This window comes from Psammomys obesus, unplaced genomic scaffold (genome assembly GCF_907164565.1).
Source record: "Psammomys obesus unplaced genomic scaffold, mPsaObe1.curated_primary_1811, whole genome shotgun sequence".
Classification (NCBI taxonomy): Eukaryota; Metazoa; Chordata; class Mammalia; order Rodentia; family Muridae; genus Psammomys; species Psammomys obesus.
The window spans coordinates 6032814-6043867 of NW_026591816.1; the positions used below are offsets into that span (position 1 = coordinate 6032814).

The 11054-nt window shown below is 44.6% G+C and overlaps 1 protein-coding gene across 2 annotated transcripts in view; it reads left to right on the plus strand.

Annotated features, from left to right (window-relative positions):
• Lrig3 (leucine rich repeats and immunoglobulin like domains 3) overlaps window positions 1–11054 on the plus strand; it is a 46440-nt gene that overhangs the window by 23006 nt on the left and 12380 nt on the right. Inside the window, exons 4-12 of one of the 2 annotated variants that reach the window (XM_055612079.1) lie at window positions 2645–2776; window positions 3733–3876; window positions 4838–4981; window positions 5294–5437; window positions 5820–5963; window positions 6779–6859; window positions 7878–7949; window positions 9835–9906; window positions 10387–10550. In XM_055612079.1, coding sequence (XP_055468054.1) covers window positions 2645–2776; window positions 3733–3876; window positions 4838–4981; window positions 5294–5437; window positions 5820–5963; window positions 6779–6859; window positions 7878–7949; window positions 9835–9906; window positions 10387–10550 — 1097 coding nt within the window. Of the gene's footprint in view, window positions 1–2644; window positions 2777–3732; window positions 3877–4837; window positions 4982–5293; window positions 5438–5819; window positions 5964–6778; window positions 6860–7877; window positions 7950–9834; window positions 9907–10386; window positions 10551–11054 lie in introns of those variants that run through there. The other variant, XM_055612080.1, reaches the window with a different exon arrangement.

The following is an 11054-nucleotide window of genomic DNA, read 5'->3' on the forward strand; positions in this document are numbered from 1 at the left end:
TGAGACAGACAGGGAGGGTCTGGGCATTTCGGGGCTGCTGGGCAGCTGCTGAGAAGGCGTCCTGGTGATGGAAACATTAGGCTATGGATTTAAGAGAAAATTTCTGTACCCCAAATTGTGGTTTTGTTCAGCCCCTTTACCCTGACCCCAAGGCCTCTTGGCTTGGCTTGGAGTGCCTCCATCTCCGGACCTAGAAATTGACTAATTGTCCTAGTTGCATTAGCCTGTACCTCACAGCTAGATCAAGGAGTTTCTACTCTGGCAAAACCAGATGTGGGAAGTGCTCAAAATCAGAGGTCATGGCTGACTTGACTCTAAACAAAGTCTGTAAGGCTTTATGGAAATCCAAGGGGCTTTGTAATCTGTGACTCATATGTAGAACTGCTGCTTTTGTTCTTGTTTATTTATTTTTCTCCTATAACCTCAGCTCTAAGGTGTGCACCGTCAGCTTGTTACCCTGTGTAGGAAAAGGTGAAGTTACATTCTCTGGTGATTTGGGTCTTATAGATCAAACAGACAATGCCCCTTCAAAGGAACAGACTGTGGGTTCTGACTGCACTTTGAGAAGCTGCTGTGCTGTTTAGAGCCCATGTCGCTGGGCTTCTCCCCTTACTGCTTGTGTGGAGAGAGTAGCAACCTTCTAATGGTAGTGGACGCTGAGCACACAGATCCCAGATGCCTGGCCTGTCCAGGAGGAGAGTGCAGGCATGGCATGGACTGAAAGGGCCCCTGGCTCCCTTCCGCTGTGATGACACATCAGTGGGCCACTTGGCTTTCCCTATCTGTTTGAAAATTAAAGTTGAACATTTTTTTTTTTTTTTTGTCAAGGGTAAGAAGTAGCAGATCTTTCTGAAGGAACGTGTACAGTGAGAATTTAATTGGCAGAATCTCAAAAAGAAACCTGGGCTTGGCTGGGGGAGCAACCCAGACTTACCATGTGAAGTGGTTCAGAAGTGGTTGGACTGGTTATGCAAAAAAGCCCTGGTTTCACAACTTCAGATTACCTCTTACATTTGTAAGAGAGAAAGTATTCTATGATTGAGTGACATAATCTATGAAGCTTGTTTAGTGCAGCGCTTAATACCTACTGTGTGCTCACCATTATTTCTGGTTTCATCACCTTCCAGCACAGTTCCTGCTTCTAAGGAGTTTACAGTATGGCAGAGGCCAGTGCTGTGCATGCGGTAATGAGATGCAGTGTAAGATTTGGGGGCCCATATAAGAAAGCCATTTAACATTTAACCTGAGTGAAGTGTCATCTCTGAGTTATTAATAAAAGCTTAACCCAAAGCACTATGAAAGTCCAGCCTTTTGTAAGCTACATACACATGTGAGGGCTATTTTCTGAGTAAGGAGAATACACATGCCAAATACAGTTTCTGATTTCCCTGTGAAGAGTTACTGCAAACTATAGAAGTACTGGCATGATGTGGGTGTGAGGTGCAGAGCCCCGTGTGCAATGTTCAGATCCTGTGGCTACAGTACCTGTGTCCATTTGTAAGAGTTTGACTGGGCATCCTCCCTCCCCCATTTGAAATGCAGTAGAGAGATGGTGTGAGTATTCATCTCATTAGATGCTATCAGGACCATTGGCTACTGTTCTCTTGAAATATAGATACTGTAATAAAGGAACACTTTATTGTTTGAGACACAGTTTTCTTAGGTAGCACAGGCTGGCTCAGTACTTCTGCCTCTGCCTCCTGAGGGCTGACATTAGAATTGTGTGCCTCCATGCTGAATGACATGTACTCATGTGTGAGTGTGTGTGTGTGTGTGTGTGTGTGTGTGTGTGTGTGTGTGTGTGAAGACTGATAATGTCAAGTATGTGCTAATCTACCTGTCTCTAGAGATGGTTCAGGTGGTGGCTCTTCTGGGATACATTTGTAACATAGAAGGAGAATGTAGCTCATTCTCTGTTTTGAAGCCCCTGGCAACTTCGTAACTTGCTGTAGAAAACGGGATCTTTCTAGCCAGGCACTGAAGCAACCACAGGGTGATGAGTATTGGAAGTTGATTGTCACTGTGGTGTGAGAACACTCCTAAAAAAAGAATCCAGTTAGGAATCAAGAAGAAATAACCATAGCTGGATAAATGTGCCTGCTGTATAAGCCTACCCAGCTGATTGGGATCCCTAGGTCCCATAAAAACATACCAAAATGGAAGTAGAGAGAGAACTTGACACCACAAAGTTCTCTTCTGACCTCTACATGTGTAGCCCTCTCCCACAACAGTAGTAAATACAGTAAGTTTAAAGATGTGTGTGTCTATAAGTAATGTATTTGTAGATTATATTAGGTAATACATATTTATATATAACGAATGGGGAGTGAGGGCAGTGTGGCTTGGCGGGCCCACTCAATGCTAGACGTTTCATTTGCTAAATCTCATAAAACAAGAAGAAAAATTATCTGAAAAGAAATCGATCAGCCGGCTGTGTGAAAGCATGACAGTTAGATGTGCTCACCATCCTGTAGGAGCACTCTGCTCTCTCTGGTATGACCTCAGAGAACACACAGCCACGGGGCTTTTTCAGATCAGCTAGTTTCTTACACCTCTGAAGAACAAGTCAGGAAGAGGCAGCTCTTGCTCCTCTCCCTTTGGTTTGCACTGCTGACCCGTTGCCCGGACTTTGTCTTAATTGTAGGGCTGGGAACAGCATTGATGAAATCCTCCCCGAGCAGCTGGAAGCCTTTCAGTCCCTTGAGGCTTTGGACCTGAGCAACAACAATATTTCAGAACTTAGAGCTGCATTTCCACCCTTACAACTCAAATATCTGTGAGTATAAGTTACCAAAGCCTCTCACCCACAGTGAGAACAGGGGAGGAGGGCCTTCAAGATAGAGCAAACTCAGTTTTACTGCTGTTGGATTAAAATGCAACTTTCTTACTGACTTGAAATTGGCAATAAGCCTAAATACATACAATCTTCTTTCTTACAATTTTGTATCACAAAAAGCCCCAAACTAGATCATTGCCTGTTTATTAATAACAATTTCCACACAAGTGTGTGTGTAATATATATATATATATTACACACACACACACTTGTGTATATATATATATATTACACACACACATATATATATATTACACACACACATTTATATATACATCTGCATATATATGTAACGTTTGTTGCCTTCAAAGATCAGTCAGTGTTTCCTCTCTGTATATTTGTATTAGCTGTTTTACTCTCTGCTGTCACTCAGTTCCTGACAAGAAGTTATTGAAGGGATGGGGCTTATTTTCACTGACAGTTTGAGGGTTCGCTTCATCATGCCAGGGAAGGCGTGATGGAAGAAGTAGCAGGCAGCCCTGTCACTTCCTGTGGTCAGGAAGTCAGGCCAGATTAAGTCCCATCCTCTGTGGTCTGCTTCCTCTAGCTAGGCCCCACCTCCCAAAGGTTCGTGTTCTAACTCAGGAGCCTGCACTGGACATTTTTTATTAAAACTACAGGGAGTGAATCTTTTCATTTTTACTTATTATTTTTCCTGGTACTGGATATGGAACTCAGGGTTTCTTCACACATACCCAGTAAGCACTCTGCCAGAGAGCCATATCCCAGCCCATAGGTGTGAACTTTAATTTGTTCGCAGGGACCTCAGTATTCACAAGTTAAGTGTCCACTGATGGTCAGGTTCTCTGGAGGGTCGCTGCTGTGGGGAGGTTGGAAGCACTTTAACCTTCCCCAGAAACCCGAGCAAGCCTTTGACCTTCAAACTCTTCAAACAGGTTCATCAACAGCAACCGGGTTATGTCTATGGAACCAGGGTATTTTGACAATTTGGGGAGCACACTCCTGGTGCTGAAGCTGAACAGGAACCGAATCTCATCCATCCCCGCCAAGATGTTCAGACTGCCTCAGCTGCAGCACCTGTAAGTGAACGTGCACTCCGATGCCATGTTCTCCTCTCTAAACCTTTGGTGTCTGTATTCCAAGGCTCCCAGTGTGGCAGGAGGAGGTTGGAGGCAGGCAGGCGACTGCCTTCCCTTTAACGAAAGAGTGGTGGGGTCTCCAGACCGGGAAGAGGCCTCCCCATTACCTCCTGCCAGCTGCAGGCTGACGAGACATGCTAGATGTATGCTGAAGGAGCAAACAGTGGGAGCACTGAGCCGCCCCTTCGCAGAGGTGCCATTGTGAACCCGGAAAAACCTGGGAGGAGAACACAACAACTCCAGGACGCATTGATAGCCTCAGTGGCCAGAAAGAACTGTCTTGTTAAGATTGGCAAACTGGTTTGTGAACAGGCTCCCGCAATGGCACTTTTCAACCTTGGCTGTACTTACGGAGACCTGGGGAGCTTTTCAAATCCCCCAGTGCCCAGGCTGCACCCTAGACCAATTATACTCAAACCTCTGGGGTTGCAGTTCCAGCTTGGGAAACTTTTAAAGCTCTCTCAGTGGTTGTAGTGTTTACCAGACATGGAGAGCTGCAGTGTGCAGGAAAGTGTCAAACTAAAATTAACTGGGCTTGAAGGCAACCAGCTTCAAGTACGTGTGGAGTGGGCTTTCCTGGCCACTCTGAGTAGACGCCCTGCGTTCCTGGGATGGGTAGCCCTCAATATCAGTTTGTTTGCTGCTACCTCGAGTGGACAACAGTTTAGAAATGAAAACCTAATGTACTCTCATGCGTTTTACACAGACACTCACCCCCTGAAATAAACTGAAGGAAAAAAATGAAATTCTTGTCAATACAATGTCTGGAAAGTGTAAAGCGTTCTGTGTAGTTTAGCACTGACTGGGTTAGGGGTGCTGTAGTATGTGACACATTTTATTATACCAGCTTTGGAGTTTAACTGTCATATTAGCTCACCGCTAATTGTAACACCCAATGTAGTGAACTGAACCGGAACAAGATTAAGAGTGTGGATGGACTCACGTTCCAAGGGCTTGGTGCACTGAAGTCTCTGAAAATGCAAAGAAATGGAGTAACGAAGCTCATGGATGGCGCTTTCTGGGGGCTGAGCAACATGGAGATCCTGTAAGTGTGGCTTGTCACAGTTCCCACTCAGATATGGTGACCCCAGAGCTGTCCGTGGACGCTTGGGTAGCTCTTATTTGAAAAGCCTCATTACATCCTCACCCTGTACAGTAATAGTTATAATTTACTCAGTTGTGTTTCAGAGGAACGGAGAGTTTAGTGCATAAATCTTTTCCTGGTGTCCTTATATATCAAAGGCAAGTGTCTAGGCCCATTACGACTATGGCATAAACTGCAGCCAGCCATGCATGCCTTTGAAGAGATTGGATTGTGAACTCCGGACCCCACCTTTGTACCTCAATGTACTTGTAGGCAGCTGGACCATAACAACCTAACCGAGATTACCAAAGGCTGGCTCTATGGCTTGCTGACGCTGCGGGAGCTTCATCTGAGCCAGAATGCCATCAGCAGGATCAGCCCAGATGCCTGGGAGTTCTGCCAGAAACTCAGTGTGCTGTAAGTTGCCTTCTAGTCTCAGGTTTGAGAGCGGGAATTCTGCTGGAGCCTGAGCTTCTTACTGCTGATCTGTGAAATTCTCGTAACAAAGTTGCCAAGGCGACAGCAACTTTCCTGTGTGCCCTTGTTGCTGTGTTTTTGGCTGAGATAAGTTGAAGCCAACTCAGTTCTGTGGCACATTGACAAAGTAGTCATTGTTTCATGGACTATTTATTTAATTTTAATTACTGGGATTAGAAGTACTGTTTACCTGGAGACTGTCAGGGCAGCATGTTAAAACGGGATTATTTTAGTTACATGTATTACCTCACTTTTGGAAAACAGATTGTTGTGCTGAATGGAAAGCTAAAAGCTTTGTTTTTCTTGTTGTTGTTCTTTGCAGAGACCTAACTTTCAACCACTTATCAAGGCTAGACGATTCCAGCTTCCTTGGCCTAAGCCTACTAAATGCCCTCCACATTGGGGACAACAAAGTCAGCTACATTGCTGATTGTGCCTTCCGGGGGCTTTCCAGCTTAAAGACTTTGTGAGTTACACATTTTGCTCTTGGTACACGAGCCTAATTGGTTCCTAAATGTGCCCACTTTTCTCCCAACAGATTTCCTTTGTTGTTGAGGAAATGTGTACAGCCTCCAAAGTGGGGTCTTAATCTTTCCCAGAGCAGTTTGATTAGAATAGACCCATTTTGTCCATGTGTGCTTCTTAAAGGGATTTTAAAGAGGCACTGCGCAGACTGCCCGTGATTGCAGTTTCCCTTTTTAGGTCCACTATTTTTTTTTCTTTATAAAATATAGATTAAAAATAACCCAGAGCATAAAGGCCTATAGGAAGGACCTTAAGGGAAGGTTGTTTATTCTTCTGGTTACCCACGCCTGATTTCTGTCCGAAGGAAGAAAAGTATTGAATTACCTGACCTTTTGAAAAAGCTCTCCAGTGTTAATTCAGGGCTGTGCAGTGGGCGCCACCTGCGCTCTGTTTCCTCTCAACCATTACAGAGTGGAAAGACAGGCTGCATGCTTTGACACATGTCTGTTTACGCGATGGGAACTTGGTTTTAAAATTTAATGTACTTTTCAGGTTGTTCAGGACTTCATGGTTTAGCCATCTTCGTAGAAGACCTAACAGGGCCAGACTTACTGTCTTGGTTTGGGAGAAAATTTTTAGATGTTGAGTGCAGACTTTGGGATGGAGGGGCACCTTGGAGAACGGAGTTTCTTATTCTGGAGTGGATGAAGAAGGTGGGGGTGGGGATTACGAGGACTTTGTTACAAAGGATACACCTGAATGGTGACCCCATATCTCTGAAAAGTATCTCTGAAGAGAATACTGTGTTTCCCTTAGAGATCTGAAGAACAATGAAATTTCATGGACCATCGAAGATATGAATGGGGCATTCTCAGGGCTGGACAAACTGAGGCGCCTGTGAGTATAGTTTGTGTCCTCTGTGACTTGAATTGAAGTTAGATCTATAGCTGATGTTATGGAAAGTTAGAAGCAGACATGTCATCTGTTTGTACCCGTGGCCTTTCCTCTGAGTATGTGCTCTTGTCCATGATGTGTACACATTAGTTAGCTTTTCTTCCTTAGAGGAAAGGAAGAAAATTCTCTCCTGGAATTTGTCTATTTTGACATCTTGAACACTGTTTTGACCGTTACCCATTAGGAGTGGCCGCTGTGTGGCAGTGAGCATGCTTATGCCAGCCTTCAGGAGGCCCTCACGCTTCCTATAGTTATGAGTTCTCCAATGAAACAGTCCATCAGTCACGCTGCACCGGGGTCCAGAACAGATGCGGACACTCTGTATTTCACCATGAGATGGTCCTGTAGACTGTTCTGTTTTCAGTAAGCGAGGAAGGGCACATGAGAAGAGGGGAGAAGTCCCTCTGAGGGGCGGCACTGTCCTCAGGGAACTCAGGCAGCACCCGTGTTTGCTGAGCGTGTTGATTACTCTTCCATTGCTGCGATAAAATAGGACCAAAAGCAGCTGAAGAGTTTATTCTAGCTCGAAGTTCTAGACAGATAGATGTCCACAGTGGTAGGGAAGGCTTGTTGGCAGACACAGAAAGCTGAGAGACCATGCCTCTGCCACACACACAGGAAACAGTATACCGTAAACCCTCAGAGCCCAACCCCAGTGACGTACTTGCTCCAGCAAGGCTTCATATCCTACAAGGTCTGTAGCAATCCTGCGGGCCAGGGACCACACACATGCTCGTGGGGCATTTCTCGTGCAAGCTTCCGCACATGTCTGCTTGGAAACCCATGTTGAATGGTGCTGCTGAACAAGATACCAGGAGTCAGGATTTCAAGTTACATTGTTTAATTGAAAAAAAAAGTTTTGTTCACAAATGAGAATGATCCTTTCTTATAAGAGTTCTGCTCCTAAGATGGCTTCTTAAAATTAACTACAATGTGATTGTACCCCCTTCTTAACCCCCAGAATACTCCAGGGAAACCGGATCCGGTCGATTACCAAAAAGGCCTTCACTGGTTTGGACTCGCTGGAACACCTGTGAGTAGCTGGAATTCAGTTCCCCTAAGGGTGGTCCAGAGGGTTTCTGTTTTGAAACCATTGTGCCAACATTCTCTCCACACGAGAAAGCCCATTTACATATATGCCTGCCTTCTATGAGCCTTGCTTCCTATTTTTGTTCAGTAGCTTTCCTTTGCCCATGTGCTCGCTTCCGATATGGGCTGGAGGTGTGTGTGTGTGTGTGTGTCCCCATTTCGTACCTACCCAGAATGCTGTTCAATAGCTGCTGTTATCATCTTAAAAAGTTAAATAGAATCCCTGAAGATTCCGTTATATTGAGGTGAATTTTAAAGATCAAGAAGATGTCCTTGACAGTGACATGGTAGAGATTTGAGGGTGGACAGCAGTGTCTGAAGAACCTTTGTTGTTGATATAAGAAGCATAGCCTAGCCCTCTGTTGCTCTCTTCCAGCCACACACATCAGTTGGTCAGGCTTCCTCCGACTCCACAGAGAGCCCATACACCTTTGCCCTTGACTCCTCAGCTTGTGCCCTGTGTTGGGAACCTTTGGCACACATTTCTGAAATGAGATTTCCGGGTGGAGGGTTTTCAGCTACTAAGAGAAGACACTTAACATTATGACAGCTGGCCCAGCCACTGTTAGTGCATGCTTCACATTTGCATGGTCAAAGCACCATATAGTTTAGAGTGTGTTTGCTCTATTGAGGAATGTCTGTAGCCAAAAGTTTTCCTGTGTTAGCATGGATATATTTTATTCTTTATATGCACATTTGGGTTGTACCTCACTGGAACTGTGCATTTGGGTGTTGTCTGTCTGTGAGTGACCTTGTCGGCATCTCAACTGTCCCAGTTGTTCTGAGAGACATGGCCCTGGACTTCTGGCTCCACAGACAGTACAGCAGTGCGAAATTGCAGAATGAGTCTGCAAAACTGAGTGCTGCGTAGTCAAGCCAGAAGAGCTGTTATTGAAACAGATTATTTTTCGAAGGAAAACTAGCCAAAGCATTTGTCAACTGGCCCATTCCGTTTCTGGGAAAGTGGAATTAGTGGATCAGCAGAGTATTAACCTCTGCTTCAATTTTCTTTAACCTTCCCTGACTCTCCCAGACTCTTTCTCTACCCAAGTCTGTCACTTTCCTTCTTTGTTTTCTCTTGCTACTGCTTGTCTCAATCAAAATCCCCTTTGTATGCTGTGAGCTCTTGGGTGGGGGGAATGTAACCATTGTGGCTGGTAGTTTAATTCAAACTGCTTTAAAGTACTAGTTAAAAATAGAGCCAACACAGAATATCCTCTCATTTCATGGATGTCCTGCCTGGAGCACTGTTTGCTTTAATGAATACAGTCTCCTCTGAACATTGCTGTCTTTGCAGCGGTGAGCTGCGTGTGACAGAATTAGGCTGGAGCAGAGAATAATGGACTCAACAGGCTCCTTCCCCTTTCATGCCAAGTTACATAGTAAAGCCATTTTTCACTGGGCTGCTTTAGGGATATCTGCTATAATGTATGTCTAAATCACTTGACACAACACATACCGCAGAAAGTGGGCTATAGAAGACGCTTTCTAAAAGATGCAATCATGAAACATTAGGTTGTACACTTGATTAATAGCAAATTTGAATAATGAGAAATAGAGCAATACAACAGGCGGATGAGCCCAAGCCCCAAGGAGTCAACACCCTGGGAGTGTTGGCAGGAATGACCCTCTTACCCCAGAACCAAACCCATCTTTGGGTTCCTTCGTCAGAGCTTCGCAAGAGCTTCCTCTGCAGTTGTCCTATTCACACATTTCAACATGGAGCATTTGCTTGTTGAGTGGGGGTGGGTAGTGGAGCGTGGCCCAGACCTTAACCACATGCCCTGGTCATAGTTTGCTCTGATGTGTTTGGCTTGGCTGTTTTCCAGGGACCTGAGTGACAATGCAATCATGTCTCTGCAAAGCAATGCTTTTTCCCAAATGAAGAAACTTCAGCAACTGTAAGTTTTCCCTTTTCCTCCCAGTCTCAAATAAATGCAGACAGGGAAAATCGTGTGAGGTGTCATCTACAAAAAGTAACTAGCACATTCTTAACATTATTAAGCTTTATACCAGGAAACAAGGGGAGCAGGCTATTTGTTCCCTTGGTTGCAACTGGAATTTCTTTTTCTTTCTGTTTTGAATTTTCAGCCTAAATTTGTGGGACCATATATAGTATGGTTCCTAAATATAGTTCTCATTTTCTGTTACTTAGGAATTTTGATGTACTGGCACTTCTTCCTCAGTAGGACAGTAAGAGGAAGAAAGACCGAGGCCCCCTCTAGCTCAATTTCCTTTACTTTTAGGTGGACAATAGAATATTTATAACATCATGCATTTGGTTTCCAAATTCCTCCCTTGGTTAATATTTCCTAAGTTTGACTAAGTTTTAGAAAGCTGCATTTCCTACAAAACAAATTGAATGTAATTCCTCTCCTCAGGCATTTAAACACGTCCAGCCTTTTGTGTGATTGCCAGCTAAAATGGCTCCCACAGTGGGTGGCAGAGAACAACTTTCAGAGCTTTGTAAATGCCAGTTGTGCCCACCCTCAGCTGCTGAAAGGCAGGAGTATTTTCACCGTCAGCCCAGATGGCTTTGTGTGCGGTGAGTAAAAGCATCGTCCTTGATTTTTATTAATTCTTTTCTTCCACCAATTTGTCCAAGTGATGGTTTTGAAGAGATTTGTGTTCTCTTAATAAAGCTTTTCATTTGTGCTGAGGTAGATGTGGATCTGTAGTTTTCTGCTTGCTGATGTTTTATGGATGTTGGTAGAATTTTCATATTTGTTTTAGCATCAGCATATTTGGTGGCGGGAATGGAACCGGATCTTGGAAGAGCAGAGAGTCGACCCAGCTCTTCCCATCCAGTTCCCTTCCCCGGCCTTCCTCTGCCTGAGCTGTGGAGACCCTCACTGGTTTGGGGAGCTGGTTCTGTAAATGCCGTATTTACAGTTGTCTGTGGTGATAGTACATTGAGGCTTGCTTTCATGAGTTCACTGCGTATTATTTTCAGAGACCTTGGGAAAGTTATAGTTCCTGGTGGTAGCTTTCAAAGATGGCCCTGAACCTGGGGGTTGCAGTTTTCTCTATGTCAGTGGAAATACAGCTG